Raw genomic sequence first — 25,664 nt, forward strand, 5'->3', positions numbered from 1 at the left:
CGCCGACACATGGTTGTAAGAGAACAGAAAAGGACCCATATATTTGTATGAGTCCTAATATGATAGGGAGGGGAGGGCACGAATTGTGTGCCAAAGTATATTTTTATCGATAAGTACTAATCATGTTATGGATTGTGCGTTGGAAAGGCGAAACAACCAAATGAACACGCTTATATTTTACAGGATAATCCATCGTAACCGTTGGACGGTCGCAATGTCACATGCAGATCGACATGCCGCGAGGATATCTTCATGGAGTGGTGAACTATGTTCAAATTACATTACTTCGCAAAGGATGTTAGAAACTCCCATCACCTTCATAGTTACCTCGAATCTCGAATACTATTTCCTTGCATTTAATATTTCAGAGGGTATAAAAATAATCCTCAATGTCGATGTCAAGAATTGTTTCATATATCCATAGTAACATGAATAAAGTGTTCCAATATTATATATAATCATTTTTTGAAACCCTTTTCACTAGTAACAAATACCTTCGAACATGAAATTATTTCATTATTGTCAGTGGAGTTGTGTGTAACAAGCGATGTACAATTTCAGAATGATTCCGATATGTCGAGGAATAGTCATGCAAGGTCGTAGCGATGCTTCATAAAACGAGACACAACGATTCGTACCCGTTTTGTTTCAATTGTATTTTTCGAACATATTTCCAAATATCTACAAATGGTGAATGGTGATATTTAGGAAATCATTTTGAAAATACTTCGTGCTGTGTAAAACTAATATTGCGCGATATGTTTTATTGTATATGGGACATTCTTTTACAACCGAACACCTTTGTGACCGACACATTTTTGATTTAGCTGAAATTTTTTTTGACGGGTTCTATATCGACGAAATAAGGATACGTATTCGAGGATTTTTTATTTGACATATTTCGTAAAATAGAGAGGATCAAAAATTTCATAATTTGGTGTTTTTGGCTTGGAAGACTCACTTTCAAAAATTCATAACGCCGGTTCTATTTGAGCTGAAAGGTTCGTTTTTTTCATCTCAAAGCTAATAAAATGAATTTTATTACAACAATTCTTTCATTAACGATTATTCCGAAATTTATATTGTTATGAACAATTAATATGTTTCAATCGATTTTTAACAATTGCCCCAACCTCGTAGCGAGTTCTTAGCACAACCATCGTATTCTACGTCAAATTTTTTATCCATAACGTATTTTTGATTGACGGAGAAATTATTATTTTGTAGATAAATTCAAAAAATTGGTGATTTCGAAAAATTAACGACGGAGCCACGAATCGAACCTGGCGTCTAAAGATGCTTAGCCGGAGCCTTACTCCACTAGACCACCTAGCCGCCCTGACTCTTGTCGTTAATTTCTCTCATCACCGTTCGAATTTTTGTTTTCATGTGCCTCGATATGTTTGTGTCTATATGAATTCTTCTCTCAAGCACTGTATATGTAAGAATATATGAATGTATGTGGATAATGTTTACATTTTCGATTCTTTGCTTCCGATAGGAAGTCGAAATAAGATGGACGGAAAGAATTGAAAATGTAAACATTATCTACGTACATTCATATGCGGTATTCCACACCATTTCACCTGATCGGTGAAGGTCACCGACGCCGATCTCGGTGTCAATTATTTGCTCAATTCGTCTATCGAAAAAAAAGAACACGTGTTCGGCCGTTTTTCGATTAGGCCACCTGTGTCGATTTTATGAATTTTCCGATTTTGCAACTTTTTCGAAACAAACTTTTTTCAACTGGCTCTATCTTCAAGAGATTTCATTGTTTTCAAAAAATGATACAAGTATAAAATGTGTCAATAAGTCCGAGCTTTCTGAAAAAAATTTCTGAAAATTTTTCCAACCACTCAATTCTAAAATTTGTTCGAAAAAAAAAAAATCAAAATTTATTGAATTGCGACACCTTCGATTTTCCTGAAACTTTTTACTTGCATTCGACCAGTTACAATCAAGTTTTCCTCCAAAGGAAATTATGGACTTCCGATTCGTTCGGGAGTTACACCATCATAAGTATCGAAAGATCAAAAAAATTAACGGAAATCAATCTTAGTGTTTTTTAATGATTCTTGAATCCCTCAAGAATCCCTTGAAGAACACACACGCACACGCACACGCTTTATTATTATTTTTTTTTCATAAACAAAGAAATATATAAATTTTTTATTTTTTTACAAAAAATCTCGCATCGCAGTCCCTTTTCTTGCATCGGGAAATTGCTTCTGGTGTTCAGACACAAGTTGGAGGATGTATTGTTTCTGAGTCTCGTTGTTGGTCACAATATTATTATATTTGTCACTTAGTCGTACTGCTCGCTCTGCTGGATCATTTACGACTTTCAATTGTATCACTATTGCCAAACCTTGTCGAAATGTTTCCTCTTTTCTCCATTCTGAAGGGTCGACGTTGAGGAATTGCGTACCAATCCCAAATCTTTCCAAAAACATGAGACAGCGAGGACTGATGTAATGGTCAATGTCTTTGTTCAAGCGATTTACCACTTCCTTGTGGTTTATTTCGAGTCGTTTGGGACAACATTCTCTCATTTCATCACCCAATGACTCATCCATATTCACTTCGATAACCATTCTCCGCTTCAAATCAATCGATAAACTCTTGTCAAAAAACGCCGTAGCAATAGCTTCAGGGCTAAGGTACCACAAGTGATTGATGAATTTTTTCACAGTAACTTTAGATGTTTGTGAATCGATCGATTTATAATCGTAGAGTGTTTTTATGAATCCCAAATCATGGTTCGGAGCTTGTGGTGCAAGGGAACATGTAAACCATGCCTTGATATATGTATATCATCACAATGAAAATACAAATTTTTTTTATCCCCTTTTCTTCCTGTGCAGTCAACTTGAAGCCATCTTTGAATAAATGGATTTTTAAGCAGTATAGAGCTTTTGCCATCCAGCGAACGTGACGCGTAACTCCTGGACTCCTAAATTTTACGTCAGAGGGTGGGAAAACACCAAGAATATAAGTGTCAAGTTCAACAATTCCTTGTAATCATCTCGTGGCTGTACAACGGTTTGAGTTTTTTATACGAAACACTGAATACTTTGAACGTGATCTTGTAGTATATTCTTCACAGTCTCAGTCTGCATTCCACTCTTAGATTTCGATTGGTCGATGTCGCTCCAATTCCTTTTGAACCTCTTGAAAATTGGAACTTCTGGTCCACTTTATACTGGCATTTTAACATCTAAAACTGCTTTCAGTAGCAATTCGAAGATATGATGTCGGCAAGGGATAAACAAAAGATCTTTCTGCAAATTTCGTTCAAGTAGAGTTGCCGCACCTTTCATAGTTCCTAAATTTGAAGCTTTTGCATCACAACACAATGCCTTAATGGACTCAGAAACACCTCAATCTTCTAGAACTTCATATATTGCTGTTGTTTGAGCTTCTCCTGTGCCACTTTCCAATTCTAGGATCCCCAAGAGTTTTTCTGTGTCTCCGTTCGTTATCACAATAGGCAGTCTATCAAGAACTTGACATTTCAATAAATAGAGCAGTAACTTCCCATCCCAATGAAGAACAGCTGCCTTGAGCTTGATTTCTTGAAATACTTTTTTTTAAATTCCTCACCTTTGGTTCACGTAATCGTTCTCTGTACCGACTGATCGATGTTTTGTTCATAATTAACGTTGATACATCGTAATTGAGACCATGAGCGACCGTGACAATCAAGTGTATGGTTTGTCTGTCTGATATTTTGCATCGATCCAATACTGCGACGAGCTTTTCATTAAAAATATTTATCGTTCCTCTCGATTTTTTGGAGCCAGTGGTCCAGATTGATATAAATTCTTAGACAACCATTCATTTTCATGATCGTACAGTGAAACATTAGAATACATACCGAAAATCTTTTGGCTACAACTCACCGTCCCATCGCCACTTGAAGCGAATTCAAAAATTTTATCTGAAATAAATTATCAGTGATGATTTTGTCTTATTAAATAGGGGTTATAGTGAATTCACAATGAAAATGTGAAATCTAATGATTACTTACTCCATAATGCTTTTTGTTCTTCAAGTTTCTTCAAGCGTCTCTTTCTCAACTCTTCTTGTTCTAAACGAATTCTTTCTTCTTGCTCATATATCGGTTCAATATTTGACATATAACTGATTCGCTCAGGTTTTCTTTGGTTCAATAGAAACTCTTTTTGTACTTCGTCAATCTTTTCAAAAACAATAGCATGAGCGATGTCGAATAGAGTCTTCAATTCAGAAGTAAAAGCTTCTTCTTTTGGTTCATTGAAAAATTTGTCACGATTCTTTTGTAGTCGCCTCCAGGTTTGACAGAGAGACTCCAATTTTCGGATGCACTGGATTCGTTGTTTGGTCGGTAATCGTGCTTTTTGCCAAAAGATTATGACTTCATCAATCACCAATGCTGCACTTTCTCGCAATGTCATTTTATTAAACTCTCGTAAATAGAAAAATAGGATTTTCAGTACTTGTAGTTTGGATGGTAATTTATTGCCAACTATCCGTGTGTCGATGTCTCCAATCAAAAACATATTCTGACGTAGTCTTGGAGTCGAGGATATCATGAGATTAATTAAAATACAAAACTCGTGAAAGCGATGATCAAGTTGCAAAGAATCACGGTCTTAATCACTTTGTCTATTCACAGTGTTATTGAGAAGCGAGAATGTATTTGAGGTTAAACTTCTGACTCATGTTTGCGAATGTCAATAATATACAGAGCCTGCCTTGCCTACAGAAGGTATTTAATCTGACAAATGCGCCGAATTCGAAATTCAGAACATTGAGTTCGGACGCAAAAAAGTGTATAGTTGCCTATTTGGCACACACAATTTCCTCGGTGGATTATATGATCGCTAGAATTGACTGAATTTAGAAAAAAATGACAGAAAACTTTTAAACATTACTCGCTCAAAAAATAATCTATAAAACTTAACCGTAAAATGAGTTATTCACGAGATAATCATAAAATGTTTAAAAAATCAGGAAATTGAGCTTCTATATAGTAAGAATTTCGTACTCCTAGAATGGAATTTGGGTCTAAATTCTGAGACATTTTGTTGTTGGGTTGATACTCAATGGATTTACGCAGAGGAAATATTTTTAGAGCCATTGAGAAAATTGAAACGAACAACAATCGGAAATGTCGAAAGTTTAAATGGGTTTTTAATATGAAAAAGTTTATGGTTGAAGACACAGTATGTAATTGAAATTAAGGTTGAACGCATCAAAATTCGTTTGCCGCCGTGCTAAGGGACCCACCACTATACATATTCTAAACCATCCCCTCTCCATCAGACTCAGACATGAGGATGACGGACTGGGTGAGACCTGAAATTCGGAAGTCCCTCGGAGACGTCTCCAATCTATTATGCAATCGCATCGCCGAAGTGATTCCGATAGGATCATAGCTGATATTAAAGCCTCGGAGGAGCTCTATCGGTGGCAACGCCACAAGAACATACCCATTGTACTAGACATAGTTTAATGGAACTGTCCTAATATCTTAAGTGAATGGAACGATTTCGAGGGCTTCAGTAACAGATATAACGTCATATGCCTTACGGAAATCTGGTTAACAACGAACCAGCTTCTTCACCACAAGGGTTACAACACGGTAAGAAGGGACAGGCCGGCCCCCACCGCAGGCGGAGGTCTAGCCTTCCTGATCTCCAAAGACCTTTCTTACCAGAGAATTGATCATCTCCCCCTTCCGAACAAGCTCAAGTGGGATAGGATCCATCTGAAGCCTTCGGCCTCCAGTAGTATTCACATTCTCAATGTTTATCGCCCACCGAGTAGATTGCTCAACCGTCTTGAGTGGAGGGAGCTCTTTTATGTCGTATCTCAATTTGATAATTTACTGATTTGTGGAGACTTCAATGCACACAATGCTCTCTGGGACGGTCAACTTTTGAGCCAGGACGGAAGATTTTCATCCGAGGCGTTTCAAGAAAGCAATTTATGCTTATCAAACAACGGGTCGGCGGAAAGAACTAATGTAGATTCACATAGAAAGACCGTGCCCGACCTGTCCTTTGCATCAGTTCCACTTTTTCAGGCTCCTCGTGGCCAAACCTTGATGATCCTACAGGCAGCGATCACTACCCTATTCATATCCGGTTGGTTGAGCTAAACTTCCACAGACTATAATTCAGAAAAACGCTCTCCCTCAATCATATAGGTTGGGCATCCTTTAATAACCTCTTGAAATCCAACCTTTCCACCATCCCCAATGAAGCAGACGTCAATCTAAAGTATTACTCGTTCATCAAGAACCTGTACTCCCTATTGTCGTCAGGCGGTAAAAGGCCGGAAAACATCCTTAGCAAAGGCGTCTCTGTCGCCGCTTCGTGGTGGAACCAGAAGTGTACCAACATGGTCGCCTCCAAGAGGGCGGTGGCCTATCGATTCCGGGATAACCCCTCCGAGGAGAACTGGGAAAGCTGTAATAAGCTCGAGAATTAGGCGAAGAACTTTTTCAGGCGGACAAAACGAAGAAGCTTTACGGACTTCTGTTCTTCAATTGGTCCTTGGGCGAGCATTGACAAAATATGGGGCTTAATCAAAGTCTTTAAGAAAAGGTTTCATTTACCAAAATCCGTTAACTCCTATTCTTCTAACGTACCCTGCTATAGTCTCCGCCTTTAAGGACGTTGCCTACCGAACCCGCGCGGGAACTTTGGCTTCCCGCGCGACTCTAGCCAGGCGGCCAAGGAGAAGAGTAGGCGGGACTTAAGTCTATGCCCCTCGCGTGCTATGGCCCCCCACTCTGCACTCCGTTGGGTCCAGGCCGCTTGCACTTGAATGTTGTGAAGTTCTGAAGTGCGAGGAATATAACTGGAAGCCCGTATGAGTTTTGCGTTGTTGATGAGATTAGGATACGTTTATCCAAGGAGAGGTTGGCACGTATACATATTATTTCAAATATTTATTGCTTATGCAAATAATAATAGGTTACAGAAATCATTGAATAATCTTCGTGTTTTCAAGAGGTCTATTGCATAACTCGTTGCAGTAAAGTGAAAAATATTGCAAGAGAAATTACCCGAAACAGCGGCTAGCTAATTCATGACTAAATAGTGTAAATACATAGCCATCTATTGCCCAGGTCTCACCACGTGGAGGTCGCTGCGATGAAGAGACCCACCTTATCCCGTCCCAACCTCCCAACTATGTCAGGAAAAATTAAAAGTTTTACATACATCGATAGATATTCAAAAGAAAATGAGTATATCAAAAAAATTGAGTTAGACATGCAGGAGTATATTAGAAATTGATAGATAAGGCGTATTGAAAAATCAGCAAAATCTATGGTACAAAATATAATCAAAAGTAATGGTGCGTCAATAAATAAAATAACTTCATATTCCGAAGCAAACTGACTGATCGCCAAAGGTTCCTTTTCGATACCCCACCTTGTATTCGCGTTACTATGGAAATCGGTATAACGAAGTCGTTCAACTAATTTGACGCAAGATGTTTGTGGCTGTCGTTTGAAAATTTCACCAAATATCGAGGCAGTCAACCACTTTCTACGCTCATCGTACCATTCGTCAGACGTGCTTTGTCCTCTAGTTTAACGTTCGATTACCAGTGTATCCACCGAATACAAGGCTTGCACGAAATCCTTAATAGCGGCAGCCAATTTCTCTTCGGACATGTCTGGTTGCGACGGACATGCAGCGTCCAAACCGTAGTCGGTGTCAGCGGACTGGGCGACGAAAGATTTTGATTTCGATTTGAAAGCTGGTTTTCTAGAGTGAAGAGATCGCGATTTATTTGTGTAGTACTTGACGGTGAACTTCCCCAGCCCACCCGTTCCTAATTTCTGACTGAGTATCGCATGGAACTGTCCACCAGCATTCATCCTCACTACGGCACATTCGTATCTCACTTGATATGATCCCCGAAGGGTAAAATTGACAGGCTTGCCCCCTATAGCCTGAGCAACATGTGCGCTGTACAACTCAGCCATGTTGTTGTCGACGTCCCATATCAGGCTAGAGACATGCTCAGTGAGTCGATTCATTGCCGAAAAGATCTCTTGGAAGATACCAGTCGCTTTCGTATCCTGCACATGGTTTATTTCACCCGGCTTCGGATTACCGTCGTAGAAATAACCACGGTTTTTACACAACCGATGGTCCCTGAAAACGTGATTCGGATCGTTTTTTATATCTTTACGCAATTCCTCGACCCGAACGTATCGCGGCTTATTAATTTTTGCTTTTCGGTGGCGAATAGCAGAAGTTACTGCATAACTTAGGCATTTCAAGTTTTTGCGCAAAGAATTTCACAGAATCACTCCACCGACCTTACGGTTGACACAGAGATCTCGCAGTCGAGTACCATAGTTTCGGAGCACATGGTTGCGGCATTTAATTTTTATGACTAGTGCCTCCGGTCTATTCGGCATTGCATCGATAAGCTTCTGGTGGACGCTACTATCTCCTATTAATTTGTTATATTTTAGGCCGTGCATTTCTAAGCTACATTTGAATCCCTCTACTTTTATGTCAGATTCCATCGCGGTACTAGAACCCCCCAGTTTTTGGCGCACTGATGATCCACGACTGATTTTGACTTCCTTTGTTTCGACCTATTACAAATGGAAAAATACTTGTTTTGAACGCCGAAAAGAAAACTTTCTTCGTTCTATACCCTACTATTGCTGCTAGACCCGAAAGAGAATCATATTTTGTACGGTAAGATCGTTTGGCCCAAGACCCATCCGCAACAACCGCTACGCAAGGGTGCCCGTCTTCGTCAACGTCACTTGCCTCACGGGCCAATCTCGCCTCTTCCTTCCCAGCCTTGATCATCTCTTCCCGAGCAATATCATGATAGGTATCACTGACAATTTCGTGAAATTTATTCCATGTTTTCTTAGCCATGCAAGGCATATCTACAGCAGCGCTAATTTCCTTGAGTTGAGAAAAACCACAACCTGTGGACACAATTCCTGATACTATGGCTGAGTTTCAAGATGAGGATTTGATTTACTTTCTTCTGAGTCTATTGATTCGATCTTATTACAAAATTTACATTTGAAGGTGATAGTCGAGATGATTCCTGTCCGGCTTTCGAATATAGGTTCCATGTTAGCAAACGTACAATCATAAGGTGGATGAAAAGCTAATTTTTTGATACTGCTCACGAAGTGATTTATATCCACTATTCTTCTGCCGGCCAACTCGAATGGAGGACTTGATTCGATCTTGGATTGATCCACTATCCTTTCAAATTGCAACTCATGGTCTTCTACCTCATTACTGTCGGTTGTGGGCGAAACACTTGGATGTGCTTGTACCTACAACTGTCGTCTGCTTATCGGCTGCCGTTATAGAAATCGGAGAGTTGGGTATTACCTCCGAGCAAAACAGATCGACTTCGACGAATTCTCTTGGAGATCTGACCTCGTCAAACTCGATAACATTATCTGTTATCGTGTCTTCGGTTGGCGTGTCTTCCGCGACCAATTCTTCGTCGATCATTGGCTCGCAGCAATACTACATCGACCATATATTATGTAACCGATTGACAAGTATGTACAAAATATTGGAGCCGGTCTGATTTGAGTCCTGACCCCCAGGTGGGTGTTGTTTCAGATAAATGTTTTACTTCTATTTACAAATTTTTCTTCAGAAATGGTCGAAAAATATAGGTTATTTCAGCTTTGTAAAACCTATTTGTTAGGTAATCGCGGGGCATATGAGAGTAATATTTCGCAATAGGAAATGTTTCATTTTTTCTCGTAATTGTAGTATACATAAGAATAATAAATTTTTTTCCATCCGCCACCTGCGAGTCAAATTTACGATATTTCAGGCGGAAATATATTGCTATTGGAGAATAAAACAGTATCACGCCTGTTCGAAAAGGACAGCAATAGCTCATTGAATGTTTTTTTCCAATTCTCAAAACTGATAAAGCTGAATCACTGCTGGAGTCAAGTCTTAGGTTTCATGGAGCTGAATAATTGGTTCATTTCGAAACTTGAATGTAGCGTACCGAACGTGGCTGGCCCTGCAACTTTACGCTGCAACAATGTCTTCCATAGCACGTCATGTTTTCAATTAATTAGTGTATTGTGCATTGACCTTGGCACGTGATTTCAAATATCACAATTAAATAGTCAGTTAGGTAGATCAGTGTGCGGTAAAAGTCATCGGTAAGTTTGTAATCGTGAGTGGACGAAAGATGGAAAACAATTTTCGGAAGAATAAGTCGACAAAATAATCATTGAGAAAGGGACGGTAAATAATAATGCGAAGAGATTGTTAGGAAAATACGGTGTTCTGAATTAATAAAACTTGCATGTTAGTTAGTCGGTCTGAAAATAAAAACAATCAAGTCTATGTAAGCAAACTTGATGCCATTCTATTCACCTCAACCTCTCGGGTTTGCACGTGTTAAATGCAAACTGCTGCTACGGTCGTTAGTTCATGCGACGGACGGCCTAAGCCAGAGATGGCGCTAGAAAGCAATTGCTTTTCGCGGCGAAAATCCGCTGTTTCATGCTTTAGCTCGTACAACTTTTCTCGTAACTCTCAAGTTCGATTTTATTGCTCTTATTCCTAAATTAAAGGAGAAGGATGTATCTGTGTCGTGTATTTCGTAGAATTGTGAAAAAAAATTAGTTCTTTTTTTATTACAACGGGAACTTTGCTCACTTTCAGTGCTGTTTTTTACGACTCTGAAAAAAAATTTGAAGTTCGGAAAAATATACGGTACAGATTGCTCCTTCACCTTCAAAATGCTTCGAATAGAAGTTCAATATCTTTGTGAATGACGGAGTAAACTTGCATCGCAAAAATTGAATTGCCGACGTTTGCGGGTGGGTACGAACAATGGTATCCATTTCACGATACTTTCAATTCTCTTATACATAACGTGGAATTTAATCCGAATATTCAAAAGTTTCATTACTTGAGATCTTCGCTCCAAGGTGAGGCCGCTGAGGTCATACAGGCACTCAAGGTTTCAGCGGACAATTATGCCGAGGCTTGGCAGATGCTTCGGCAACGGTACGACAACAAACGACTAATCGTTCAAAAGCATATAAAGGCTATTTTTGATGTGCCCGCGATATCGAAAGAAAGTTTCTCGTCTTTGCGATTGCTTCTCGACGGGGTTTTGAAACACAAACGCACTTTGAGGTCGCTTGGTCGTTCCACAGATCAGTGGGACGAGCTACTCGTTTATCTACTCACAAGCAAACTTGACGCAACCACGAATCGAGAGTGGGAAAACAACCTAACGGGACACGAGATCCCGAATCTTAAGAAATTGACGGATTTTTTGGAACACAGGTGTCACACGCTGGAAATAACATACAAAAAAAAACTGCTGTGTCCAATCCTCCGGTCGGAAATAAGCAACACCAGTCGAAACCAACTTCCTCGAATGTTGCAACGCAGAAAAACAAATGTCCCTTTTGCAAGGGTGATCACTTCGTGTACATGTGCGAAACTTTACTCAAGATGACTCCTCCTGATAGAGCGAAGGCAATTAGGGATTGCAAATTATGCCTAAATTGCATGCGATCTACCTTGCATCAGACGAAGGATTGCACAGCTCGTGGGTGCAAAAATTGCGGCAAACGGCACAATACGCTGTTGCATTTCACTTCGCCATCGAACGCTCACGACGATTCCCAAAAAAGCGATAAGCAGGTGGAACCTGTATCGCAGGTTTCCGCGGTCATTCATGCATTGCGCGATTATGATAGTTCCCAAGTTTGGTTGTCGACAGCGATCATTCAGTTATTGGATGTTGATGGAAAATTATTCTCATGCCGGGCTCTCCTTGATCCTGACTCTCAGTCCAATTTGATAATAGAAGCTTTGGCAAGAAAGTTGCGACTTCCACTCCACGCAACAAATGCTCCGATTGTAGGAGTAAATCAGCTGATGAGTCTCGCTCGAGACATCGTGAAGGTCTCACTAGTTTCGAGACACTACTCTTTCCAAAAAAATGTAGATTGTCTCGTTTTAAAGCGAATAACTGACAAGCTTTCATTGACATCGTTTCAAAAATCACAGACGAACATTCCGCAAAATTTGAGACTTGCCGACACAAATTTTCATGTATCAGGTAACATCAACGTGCTCATCGGGGCAACCGTTTTTTGGGAAAGTTTATGCGTTGGACAAATCAAGGCCACTGCCGAGCATCCAGTTCTCCAAAAGACACTATTTGGCTGGGTATTGGGTGGATCAGCTGAAACGACGACTCAGACTCAAGCTCTAACATTTTGTAACCTTATCACAAATCAACAACTCGATACGCGTCTCACGAGGTTTTGGGATGTTGAGCAAGGTCCGGAAATCGTCAATCTCACGGACAATGAGACGCAATGCGATCTTCATTTCGCTCGAACTTATCGAAGAGACAACGACGGTTGATTCGTCGTGTAACTTCTTTTCAAGGAGGAGTTAATCGAACAACTTGGTGAGTCCAAAAATACAGCATTGCGACGATTCTACGCTCTAGAGCGAAAGTTGAAGAAAAACTCAGAGTTGCGAGACCAATACGTTTAGTTTCTTGACGAATACCAACCACTGGGTCATATGGAATTGATCGAGCATCATGATTCTTTGCCAGCAGGATATTACATACCTCATCATCCAGTCGTGAAGGAAACGAGTGTGACCACAAAGCTTCGCATAGTTTTTGATGCATCGCGCAAAACTTCGACAGTGATTTCATTTAATGATACGCTCATGGTTGGCCCAACTCTGCAGCAAGATCTTCTGGACATTATTCTTCGATTCCGTGGTTGGCAGTATGTGCTGACATCAGATTTAGAGAAGATGTACCGGCAAGTTCGCGTCGACAATTCTCAGACGTAGCATCAGCGTATTTTATGGAAAACAGATCCTTGTGAAGAGGTCAAGACATTTGAGCTCGAGACAGTCACATACGGTACCGCTTCAACGTCATTCTTGGCCATTATACGAGCCTTACAGGAAGTAGCTCGTTTCGAGCGAACGAGCTTCCTAGTGGGAACAATGACCGTGCTGTCAAACTTCTATGTTGACGATTCATTGACAGGGGCCAACGACTTGGATCGAGCCATCATGATCAGAGATGAAGTAATAGCCACGCTAGCCAAAGTCGGATTTCGACTAAGAAAATGGGCATCGAACACTGAGGAATTACTCGAAAATCTTCCGGATTCATTGTCATCCGATCCCGTTTTGAAGCTTGACAAAAATGAGCATTCATCTGTATTAGGACTACAGTGGCATTCGGCCTTTGATACCTTGCAGTATGAGGTAAAACAAGCGATTCCCGAAAAAACCGTGACAAAAAGAACCATCCTCTCAAACATTGCTCGGATCTTAGATCCTCTGGGGTTACTCGGGCCAGTCATCGTAACGGCAAAAAACCTTATGCAGAGACTTTGGCTGCTGAAGATAGATTGAGATGAGACGGTACGTTTGAATGTTGAGACTAAATGGCGTGCCTATGAAGCTCAATTGGGACTTCTAAACACGCTGAGAATTCCGAGAAAGGTTATCGAACACGCGGAATTAAGTCTTACCGAGATGCACGGATTTTGCGACGTGAGTATGGAAGCGTACGGGGCGGTGGTATATATCAAAACAACGAGTAAGGACGGTCAGCGAAAAATACGTCTGCTTTGTGCTAAATCTCGAGTCGCTCCGGCCAAAACGATCACTCTGCCAAGACTGGAACTCTGCGCGGCACTTCTTCTCGCGCGAATGACTCACAGGATAAAGCAATCGATCGGCATCAAATTCGACGGAATTTATCATTGGTCCGATTCCATGATCACATTGTGCTGGATAAAGGCGGACGCTAAACGTTAGAACACCTTTGTGTCAAATCCTGTAGGTCAAATCCAAGAATTGACAGACCCATTATCTTGGAAACATGTAAGCACCAAAGAGAATCCTGCCCACGCGATTTCCCGAGGAATCACACCCTCCCAGCCAATTCAATCGCAGCTTTAGTGGAATGGGCTACAATGGCTTAATGCTGAGGTAATGGATTGGGACGCAAGTTCATCCGTCACATCTAGTCTCGAGGAACTCCTTGAGGCTCGCGAAACGTCTTTGGTTGCGACGAACATGCCACATGGTTGGAGCATTTTCTTATCGATTTCGACTCTGACCAAACTAATCAGATCGGTGGCTGACATTCCACGTTTTGTTTACAATACGAAAAGGGACAAACCAGATCGACGGGTTGGTCCTCTCACCGCTCAAGAGTTGAATCAGGCCAATATTCGATTTGCGAAGATCGTCTAAGGCTATTCGTTTTCTCTCGAATTGAAGGCGCTAGAAAAAAATGAACTTATAGCTCGCAACAGCAAGCTAGTTGGCTTATCGCCTTTTCTCGACTCATATGGTGTTATTCGAGTTGGAGGTCGCCTATCTCATTCTCAGTTGCCGTACTCGACAAAGCACCCCATCGTATTTCCTTCAAAGCACAAATTCACGAAGATGGTAATAGTACACGAGCATCAAAGATTACTCCACGCTGGACCTCAAGTGACGGCGGCATCCTTACGTCAGCGTTTCTGGCTGATTTCAGGAGGAAACGTAGTACGACAGGTCACACAAAGTTGCGTCAAGTGTTTTCGTAACGCCCCTATCACGAGACAGACGATTATGGGAGATCTTCCCGCATCAAGAATATCTCCTGCGAGGCCATTCGTTCATTGCGGCATCGATTACTGTGGGCCCTTCATGGTACGAGAATCGAGGAAACGCAATTCGAAAGAGTTGAAGGCCTACGTAGCCGTGTTTGTGTGCTTCTCCTGCAAGGCAATTCACCTCGAGTTAGTGCTCGATCTATCGACCGAATCATTTTTGAACGTACTCAAAAGATTCGTTTCACGACGAGGACTCCCGTCCGAAATTTACACCGATAATGGGACGAACTTCGTGGGAGCGGCAAGAGAATTGAAGGAATTGCAAAAAGCGCTTCTCAGCGGAGTGAATCGCGACAGTGTGGCAGGTTTTTCTGCACAGAATGGAATAACGTGGCATTTCATTCCTCCACAAGCCCCACATTTTGGTGGTTTGTGGGAGGCCGCTGTCAAAGCCATGAAATTTCACCTTAAGAGGGTAGCCGGGACTGCGTCTCTTGTATCGGTCGAATTTCAGACCGTTTTGGCTCAAATCGAGGCAGTGCTAAATTCACGACCCTTTATCCCATTATCAAGCGATCCTAATGACCACTCGTATCTAAGTCCCGCTCACTTCCTGATTGAGACAATTTCGCATCGTTTTCGGAGCCTACATTGCTCGATACCAAAGAAAATCGGCTATCCCGATGGCAGCGTGTTGAAAAAATCAAGCAACACTTTTGGAAAAAGTGGTCTATCGACTATCTCAATGAGTTGCAGCAACGTACGAAATGGAAAACTGATGCACCATCACTAAACCCTGGTGATTTGGTAATCGTTCGCGAGGACAACGTTTCGCCTTTATGTTGGCCTCTTGCGCGAGTCGAGGCCGTGTATCCTGGCTCGGATGGCGTCGTCCGTACGACTACAGTAAAGACCACGAGAGAAATATACAAGAGTCCTGCGACTCGGTTGTGTCCTCTTCCGTTGGACCACGAATGCTTTGTTGATAAATAATTGATATTGTATCGAGTCTAACGCATTTCATTTATTATAATCTTATTTCTATTTTTTTTTTTGTTGAAAAATTGTTCTTTTCAAGGCGGCCGGTATGTTCGTGTTTTCTCTTTAAATTTGCGTGCAGCGCGCTCTTACAGGGAGAGAGTGTAAACAATTCTACGGACAGCAGCGACGGTTGACCGCCTCCCCTTTGTTTTGGTTTCTTTGTCTTTTTCTCTTGATGGCTTGCGTCTCGAGCTCGTCAGTTACCAGCTACGCACGCCACGCGTCTGACTCTCTCACGATGCACAACCGAATGTATCATAAATAAAATTATTTCGTTCTGTTAAAGCAATTAAAAAGTGGGCATGTGCTGTATTTTGCATGTAGCCAACCCCCCGAACATGGAACACTTAATTCAACGCTACCAATTAAAACTATACAAATTTGAAGTATTTGTTAATTTGTCACTATTTAACCACGAATTAGTCGTGACAGTTATACTTTGCTGTTTTTGTCATTTAAAAAAACTCGAATGCTACGCTATCTTTATAATGAGTTAGCGTTACCTCGCTGAATTACGCGTGAAGGAAGAGTCGCAGTAAACTTGACCTAAGCTCAGAATTTGTTGCTCATTAGCCTCGACTCGAATCAATTGAGAGAATCTTAAAATTATTTTTGTTTTTGACTTTCGAATGTAATTTTGGCCACTTGGCTCCAGCTAGTACAACTGGACTGATGATTCACCCGAAAAGCAAGAGTTGCACGGACCTGGGACTAAGTTCGGTTCATCTTTAATTATTGGGACTAGCTTTGAATAGTAATCGAAGAAATCTTCGGTCTCATATAAGTGAGTTATAGCGGAACGAACTATATTGTCTTGCGCCCAACGGTCTTATCACTACGTTGCACTGCAAATTCCGTACGGTGTGGCGTCGGGCGGGTGCCGTTCTGTTCCTAGCGGATCCGGGTTGTTCCGCAACGATGGGCGTTGACCTTAAATCCCCAATACTTACTAAAACTAGCAAGGGAAATGACGGTCCCGAAAGAACCATCTCTAGAACTTTCCGCTAAAGTATTTGATTGTTGGTAAAAAAAAATATAACGACCAACCTCTGTGACCTTAAGTTAGTGTACGCGAACTAACCAGCTGCCTTCTGTTGTGAGTTCTGATATCGTTACCGCATCTCTACTTCTTAATTTAGTTGGCGCATGCCGCGTCTGGCGTTCAACAAAGATATTTTATGTTCCATCCTTGCGAATAATCAGAGCTATGCTTCGTCGGGTAACATGAAATGTGATTCTGCTACCTATCAAGTATATACCACACTTGGGGTTTACGAATGTGAATGGTACAGCAGAAAAATCGAGTCACGTTCTTTTTTCAAAAACCACCAACTTACATGGATTCTTGTACTTGATCGCAGCTAGGTAGGGGGGGTGAGCAGAATAATCAGACTTGTGACGTACGAATGTGAATTGTCGATCAAAAATCACAGTCCATTATGTGTTTCGATAATTGCAATTTCTTCTTCGTTATTTTCTCCGATCGTCGCAAGGGTGGATTTTTCATGTTCGGGGATGACTGAAAAAATCGGATTTGTGGCATCGGTGTATGATGAATTTCGAGGAATAAAATACAGCTCAAGTTGTCATATGATAATACTAAATTTTGGGTTGGTCATCTCTTTTTCCACCGAAGGGGTGGATTTTTAAGGTAAGGCGGTGAGCAAACAAAATTAGGGTCCTCGGATTACTTGGGTAAATAAAAAACCGGAAAATATGGTTTTTTTCACTCCTATGTACCTGTTCTCCTTTTATCACTGTGGCATTGCTAACTTTTTTGATAGCCGACAGCACCACAAATTTCGGACCAAGGGGTTGAGCAAAAACTTGCGAATCAAGCGGAAAAAGAGCAATTAAATGGAAAAAGTTTCGAAGTTTTGTTTTAATGAATATCACAGTTTGTAATAAAAATATGTACACATATTGTGGACTGTAGAATAGCCTCCTTCGACCCCCTTCAACTCAGCCTTCTCCTTTTGCCTCATTAACATACGTGTGTATTTTTAGGATCTTGATGTTTCACCATAATGACTTTGTAATGAATGTTGTAATACAAACAACAAATATTAACGTATTATTAACAGGCGTTTTCTTTATGTATACTTTGTTAAGCAGCATATTTCATTTGTTTTCATAAAAAGGTGCTCCGCGTTAGCCACACCACCAGAGGATCCACCAGGAAAACAACTACATATGACCTACAAGATCTTTCAAACTGATACGAAACTCATCAGTTTACTACTTCAGTCACATGGCCTTGCTGAGGTGAGTGTATGATTTCATTGTAATATTTCATCTCCCGAGTAAACATTCTGTCCTACGTATCAGTCATAGACAGGTAGTGTGACATCGGTTTGAATATAAAATGGAGTTTATAATAAATGCATAAGGCGTGGTGAAAAAATGGGTAAATTTGTTGTGATACTATATGTAGGAGGTGATTTTTTATACGGGTTTCAATCATTCTTTAGGAAGTATGAATTTCGTGAAACGTCAGGTTATTAAATATCACTTTACATCTTTTATCAGTTTTATAAATAGTAAACGTTTGCATATTGTCGAAGAATCTTTCATTCAAATCAAACATAGGAATTTGTAAATTAATCACATCAATTGTACGTAAAATGGATTAACGCACAAGCTTCATTATATATGTAAAGAATCGAATGCGGTTCAGTTCTACAGAGCAAATGTTCTACAAAATATGTTCTACAGACTCATTTCTACAGAAATATTTTTCTACAGAATATCTATAAAACATTTTTCTCCAGAAAGAAATTTGAGACTCGCATCGGAAATAATCCTCCATGTTTTATTCTACAGAAAAATCAGTTTCGTATATTTTGATTTGATTTGATTTAATTTAATTTAATTTAATTTACATTATACATAAATTAATGTAATTTAAATTATTTGTGTTGAATTTATGTGTGTGCTGAATGTGTATTGTGACGAACGGGTATTGCGTTGGATGTGTGAAACTATAAAACTAATCTGTACAAAAATTTCCGCATGAAAATTTTCTGCAGAAAAATATTTCTGTAGAAACGAGTCTCTAGACTATATTCTGTAAAACATTTTTCTTATAAAATAGATTTCTGTAGAATCGATTCTTTGTTACGTTTCGAGATGAGCAGTGCGAGAGATCTTCGACTCGCTACTCGATTCAGATTCAAATTCGATTCACAAACCTTGCGATGTCCAATATGTCCGTGCGTGCGAAATCAGATGTTCGATTAGTTCAGGTTTCCCGTTTAGCTCGTCACTAACTGCGAATTCGGTCATTTCGGGTGGTGGCAACTATCGCTGTGCGTGGTTGAAATCATTCTCTGTACACAACACTTTAATTTAAACTACACATTTATTAACGAATAACAAGTTTTACTCTATCAATTTTTAGCGTTAGGTTTTAACAAAGTCATATTGACTCATACGATGGTTATTATGGTTCCAGTAGCAATACTTGAGTTCGGAGTTTCTGAATCCAACAATTATCAATATCCGCAAGGCGACTACAACGTTGGGTACAATCGGCAAAAGCTCATTTTTTTGCAATGAAGCTTAAAAATTCAATTGATGATCGATCAGAAGGCAAAATTGTAGCCAGATTCATAACTTCGTCATACAGATCAACCCATCAATATCCATGTTCTCCTTATCCGTTAATGTAACATGCAAACCTTTACAGCTCATCATAATTTCTTCGTTTGTTGTTGATTTGCGAGGATGAATATCTTACAAAAATGTAGAATCATTACGTTGTGCCTGTAATTGCTAAAATCTCTCTTCCATCTATTCTACTACCATATCAACAACGTGGTAAAAGAATTCTACTTTTAATTGTTTCTTCCGATCTGTTACGCATTCATCTTGAATTTCGTATTCGAAAGAATGTTTCTTATATTGAACGCGAACCATATTGTCATGAGAAAATATCGGCTCTATCTCTACATCGGATATTAAACCTTTCTTTTTGTCCCGTATTTTAGAAAAGCTTTCAAAATCTCACTGCTGGAGAAAATCTGTGTTTCTATCTAGGACAACGCAGCATTCCATTACATTTAATCGTAGACTTTGTAATAATTTTTGAAGCGACATAGACTTTGTTTGAAATATCAAACCAGATAATCACGCTACAAATGAATTTGAAATTCCTCATGGATTGGGCCACGTACCGAGCCTCTTGGTTCGAAAGATTAACTCTACTTTCACCGAGCGTTATTTCCACAAATATATTATACTTATATTTTCCCAATGCGTATCACTGAAAACATTCAGAGTTAGTGACAATTCATGTTCTTTTAGTACCACGTACTTGTTGAACTAAAAAAAAAATGTACACGTTGACAACTAGAAAAAAAAAATGTGCAGCTTCTGAATAAGAACGAAAAAGCATCACGTGCAAGCGATTGTGTAGCTAGATATTGTATAATACTGATTGTACGGGGCAGAAAATTACTCCAGTGATCGATTTGTCGATGCGCTCATTTTCTTTATCAACGGTATTTTCAGATCGCAATCGAAAGTCGTATTCTTTCCAACTTTCAAATTCTGTAAAATTTTTCACGGATTTTTAAAGCAACGTCAGATCTTGCGATAAATGTATCCAATCAGAGGAACCGTTTGTGGGCAACTGTCTCGTGATATGTTTTGAAAACAGAAGAAAGCAGAAACAATGTATACTATTTTTATCTCTAACGTAAATTAGCCAGGGCCGAGTCACTGTTTCGACGCTATTTTGTTGCCGGGTATAAGAAACAGATGAGAATCGCCTACCGTTCTCGATAGATAATTGAAATCCTTCATTTGTACATGAGCTTTTTCAACAATTAACTGCCCAATTCTGTGATCGGTAATAGATGTCCATTTTGAACGATCAGAAAATATCTGTTCATTAATCGCTTCTATAGATGGGTCTTGGCAATTCCACACTGTCGCTTAACGATGGCCCTAACTTAAGGGGGGAAACTCGTGTAATTTGAAATTTTTCGATATATATTTTACTTGAAAAATTAGTTTGACACTTGGAGAATATGCTCTTAAAGTATTCAAATCGGAATTCAACGTATAGATGCTTCAAAGAGATACAAGTGTCAACGCTCCAAACGGTACCAAGCGCAGGTAAACGACGCGCGCAAGAATGCTGTATCTATCTTTCGGTCCGTTGGCAATAAAATCTCGCTAATTGGGTAGTAGAAATCACTACTGGCAAGTAAAAGCAATAGTTTGTGCTCGTGTAATTGTTATGTTTTTAAATATAGCGTCTCCAAGTCAACAATTGAGAGGCAGCATGCTGTTCGTAAGGTAAGTGTACCAGTTATTGACACGTTTAGACCCATTTATTGACCCTTTTATTTTCCATAGTTACAAATTAACGGTGAATAATAAATTGTGAATTTTTCGATGGCTAAAATCAATTGCTAAAGGGTTAGACACTACAAATGTATTTTTTGTAAATTTTAGAACTTAGGCTCATACAGATACAACCAAAAAAGGTCAATAATTGGAACAGGGTCAGCAACTGGTACACTAATCTTACTTCACATATTTATCGTATCGTACAGTCGGTTTTACAATATGTGAAATTCGCGTGCCGCGCAATGTAGCTCAGCGAATTTTCAATCGATTTATATGAAAATTGCATGAAGTTCGATTTTTCCCAAAGAATACAAAAAAATATTGTATTTTACCGATTGTTTATGCAGAAATGGATGATTTTTTTCAAAATGACCCAAAATATTTAATTTTTTTTTCTCTGTGATGCAAAGTGATGTATTTCAACAAAAAAAAAAATAGTTTTTTTGATTTTAGTTGAGGTTTGAGACCTGTAGGCTGCACGGCGCATATCTAAGGTACCGATATGCAGCAGCTGTGGCTCCGCCATTATAAAATATTTCAGTCTCAAAAAATTTGTCAATACACCTTATATCGTATACTTTGAGATATGCTTTATTTCAATTCAATTAACTATTCCACTTCGCTGTGAAAAAATCTTTGAAAAACGTACGCTTACAGGGGTTTCCCCCTTCAATATATTTCGGAATTGGCTTGGAGTTCGCATTAGAAGTGTTTGGATCCTCTGTCATTATTGATAAGTATGTCAGTTTGAGGATCTAAAAATTAGGAGCGTGCTGGTTGTTGGTCGGTGGTAAAATAGCAATGGGATTGGGAGTTGGACAACTTGTAGCTGTATTTTCGGTTTGCGCCAACTCATTGATAATAGCTTCATTTTATGGAAGTTCCCCACTTTAAGAAAAAAAAGTCATAAAATTTTTCTGATACGTTTTGATCCTCTTTATTGCTTACGTGTTGCATGTGGCTTGTAGACCAGTATATGATGTTCAATTGGTTGAAATTCTTGACCAATGGGGTGTTTTTATTTTTTGTAATAAACTTATAAAAGAATAAAAGAGCCAAAAACAAAATCGATTTATTGTAATTGAAAAAAAAAACAAACATCGGTCAGAATTCGAACCAAGAATTTACCTGTAAAGAGATGTATGTAAGACAGTATGTACGGGCCTGAGCTGCTCCCCCCACGCACTATGGAGCAGGAGAATAAACACAGTTCGATGCGATACACAAGAGACATCACACGTGTCGAGTTATTCAGGAAACGTTCTACCTATCCCAACATACCCCACGATTCAATCAAAATATTTACATGCAGAATTGCTTGAAATTTGTGTCAGTTTGCTCAAATGCTAAAAGTAATTACAACAAACTAAATGTTGATTTTCGATATGATGAGCAAAAAACTATAATTATGAATCAATTTGTAGAAATTCGTAATGACACAAATCAAATTTTTCTAAATATTATGGTAACACCTCCTATACGGCTGGTTCAATCCTACGATGTGTGAAAGTTTTACACAAATTAAGCTGAGACCCCATTCCGTGGTCATCCCAGTCTGAAAATCTAGGGCCCTAATGCAAAAATTCCTAGCTTTTCAATAGAATTATCAAAATATTATTTTTGATCGCGGAACCTTGAAAAAACTTGTTTTTGAAAAAGGCGTACTTTTTGGCTGTTATTGACGATCTATTCAAAAATGGATTCAAAATTTGAAAATATCAGATTTTTTTTTCCACAAAAAATAGAGTGGTCCATATTTTTTTCCTGCGACAAGAGGTACTGAAAATACGAAGTAAAACACACCGAAATTGCAGCCGAATCAAATTTTTTGAAGCCGGCAGTGTACTCACAATTCGTGGAATTTGTGGATATTTTTATTTTATCTACAGCAATGTTGGATGAGATGTCTAATCAGAGCAACTAAAAAGACAGAGCAAAGCGGTACCAGAGTGACAGAGGGTAACACATGTAAGGGTAGAAACGTTACCACATATACTAGGGTCGTTATTAGATCAATTAGATCTTACTTGAAGATTGAGCAGCCGGCGCTATAAGATTATTACAAAAAGGATATGGGCTGTAACATTTCTATCCTGTACATGCGCTCCTCGTCTCTCAACTCGTAGAGTGAGCGGGGCGGCTATGCCCAAAACAGCTCAATTATTATTTTCCTTTTTGATTAAATCCTAAAAATAGGAAACTTAATTTATCGAATCCACTCGTACTTACTTATAGCTTACGTAAAGTTTATTCTCGTATTTCTGAACCCATGCCATAAGTACAACATGCATAAGAAATGTAGCCAATAGTTCAAGGGAGGACTTTACTGTAATATAAAACATTTACATTTTTCCGCAAATCACGATTCTGTTTTAATTATCTGAAAGTACTCGAAGAGCCTAAGAAAATGGGTAGTTAAAGTTGAAGATCCGTTATAAATTAAAGAAGTTACGCCTTAGAATTTATAAAAACATCAAACTTCAAAATGCTCCCTGCGCATTAGTAATGCTCGGATCATATTCATATTCGCACGTTTTACTTAGGGCATTAATAATAAGACGAAGAAATCCTACTATGGAATTTCAGATCAGAACAATAGTCTCTTTGAAACGGAAGCTAGAACTTCATATCTCAAATTCTAAGGATTTTCAAGGTTACAAGTAACTGGAATCATATGTTCCTTTCGCACTATAAAAAGATCGATACTCAGGTTTGTGTTTAACATATGCATGAAGGTTCATGCCAAATTAAAACTCAGGGCAAAATACATGCGCAGGGAGCGTTTCGAAGATCAAGAAATAAAGTTTTGAGTAAATCGTACTTTAATGAATACAAAAATAAAAGTGACCAATTGTCCAGAGAATCTGACCCAAAATTTCAAAAAAGTTGAATAATCATATTTGATAGTTTACGCCTTCCCAGATTGATGCCGTTTCTTCTCATGTGTCGCTGAGATAGAATCCTTTTACGGCGACGTTTCCGAATTCACGTCGCATAAAACATAAATTGAAAATAATGAGTACTCGAATGAAATAATAGTTAGGGCCAAGTTAATATCAAATTAGGTAGAGTAATAGGATGAAAAAATGATTAAATAATTTGAAATTTTCAGTTGGCCCTCGTCAACACAGTCAAAAGTATTTACATTTTCGATTGCTTGCCCGAACGGCTGCCAGGTACTAGAATAAACTAAAAAATAATTTTTGTCAGTCTCACCTGGCTCTGATAACAGCATCGAAGCAAAAGTTTCGAGCTTTCTTTTGCTCGTTGTAGTGTTAGCAGTTGATGAATGATAAGAAGTTAATGTCGATAGTAGCGATGTACAATCAAGATGCATTCCAAATGGGCCAGGCTGCGGTTCATTAACTGGAATCGGTAGAAGTTGTTCAGGTGCTCCGTCTTGTCCTTCCCATCGGTTTTTAATGGCTTTTTCAGTAGCATCGATTCTTGCATTTTGACGTCTTTTTCGCCAGTAGCACAGCAAGGCGGGTTCTACTTACAGATTCCTGTTACCGACACTTACCGACATTCTCCCCGGACTCAAACCCTTTTCCGCGATGACGTCACAGTCTGCAGTACCGACTTAAGGTTGAAAACGTGCAACCTTACCGACAGTTGTATCGGTCGACGGTAAAAATCGCACTGCTTTACCAACAATTCTTATCAGTCGAAGGTCAAAATCGTGCTGTTTTACCGACAATCTTACCAAGCGAAGATCAAAGTCTTCATGTAGTGCTCGTCTGCCAACGCTCGAGGGTGCAGCGGGGGCGAGAACTTTTTTACCGTCCCGCATTCTTTTCCCACAATAGGACTGCTGATGTGTAACATTAACCACTTCAAATTCCTTTTCCACGGTAGGACTGCTGATGTGTAACATCAACCACCCCCACATTCTTTTCCCACGTTATCAACCACGTGACATTCCAAAATTAATGGTTCTGAGAATTGTTTTTCACTTACTCGAATGCCGGTTTGATATCAACCACGTGACATTCTTTTTGGCTTGTAACTGTCATGTGAACTTTACTATGAATTTTGAACGAGTTCAGTCAAGACCAGAGTGCAAGGTCGACCCATAGCTGCGGTACATGTTTTGTACCTTGTAATTGTAACTAGAATTAAGTCTTGAAATCTAAGAAAACGCTACTTCGGACACCACTAAGCAACGCTGGAGGGTTTCGAGCTGCGTTTGCGTCTTGTAAGTGTAATGTGAACTCTACGATGAATTTTGAATAGGTTCAGTGAAGACTAGAGTACAAGGTCGACCGATAGCTGCGGTAGTATACATTCAGAGCCAAGGATCTGCGGTGTTGGGTTACTATCGCTCTAGAAATGCAAAACATAACTCGGTTTGAAGACAGCTCGGTCAAGGATGGAGAGCAAGGTTGAATCTTACATAAGCTTTGTATTGAAAAAAATTCTCTCTTAAGAGCTGAGGTGAAGGTGAAGGTATAAAATTATTTCATGAATATTTCATTCTTTAAAAAAACAGTTTTATTGAGTACAATTTTTAGGGTACAGTTGACAATTACTTCACAACGATAGTACAATAATTCCATTTAACAGTATCATAACCAGGATGATTTATTCGCTAGGAATGCGGGACCGTTCTTGTAGACGCTTC

At 39.4% G+C, this 25,664-nt stretch overlaps 1 protein-coding gene across 4 annotated transcripts in view; it reads left to right on the top strand.

Annotated features, from left to right (window-relative positions):
* Positions 1-25,664, top strand: part of LOC124180874 (tubulin polyglutamylase TTLL5) — a 280,376-nt gene that overhangs the window by 76,785 nt on the left and 177,927 nt on the right. For all 4 annotated transcript variants that reach the window (XM_046566773.1, XM_046566771.1, XM_046566772.1 and 1 more), the window contains exon 4: positions 17,824-17,947. In XM_046566773.1, coding sequence (XP_046422729.1) covers positions 17,824-17,947 — 124 coding nt within the window. The remainder of the gene's footprint in view (positions 1-17,823; positions 17,948-25,664) is intronic.

Source organism: Neodiprion fabricii, chromosome 4, assembly GCF_021155785.1.
Source record: "Neodiprion fabricii isolate iyNeoFabr1 chromosome 4, iyNeoFabr1.1, whole genome shotgun sequence".
Lineage (NCBI taxonomy): Eukaryota > Metazoa > Arthropoda > Insecta > Hymenoptera > Diprionidae > Neodiprion > Neodiprion fabricii.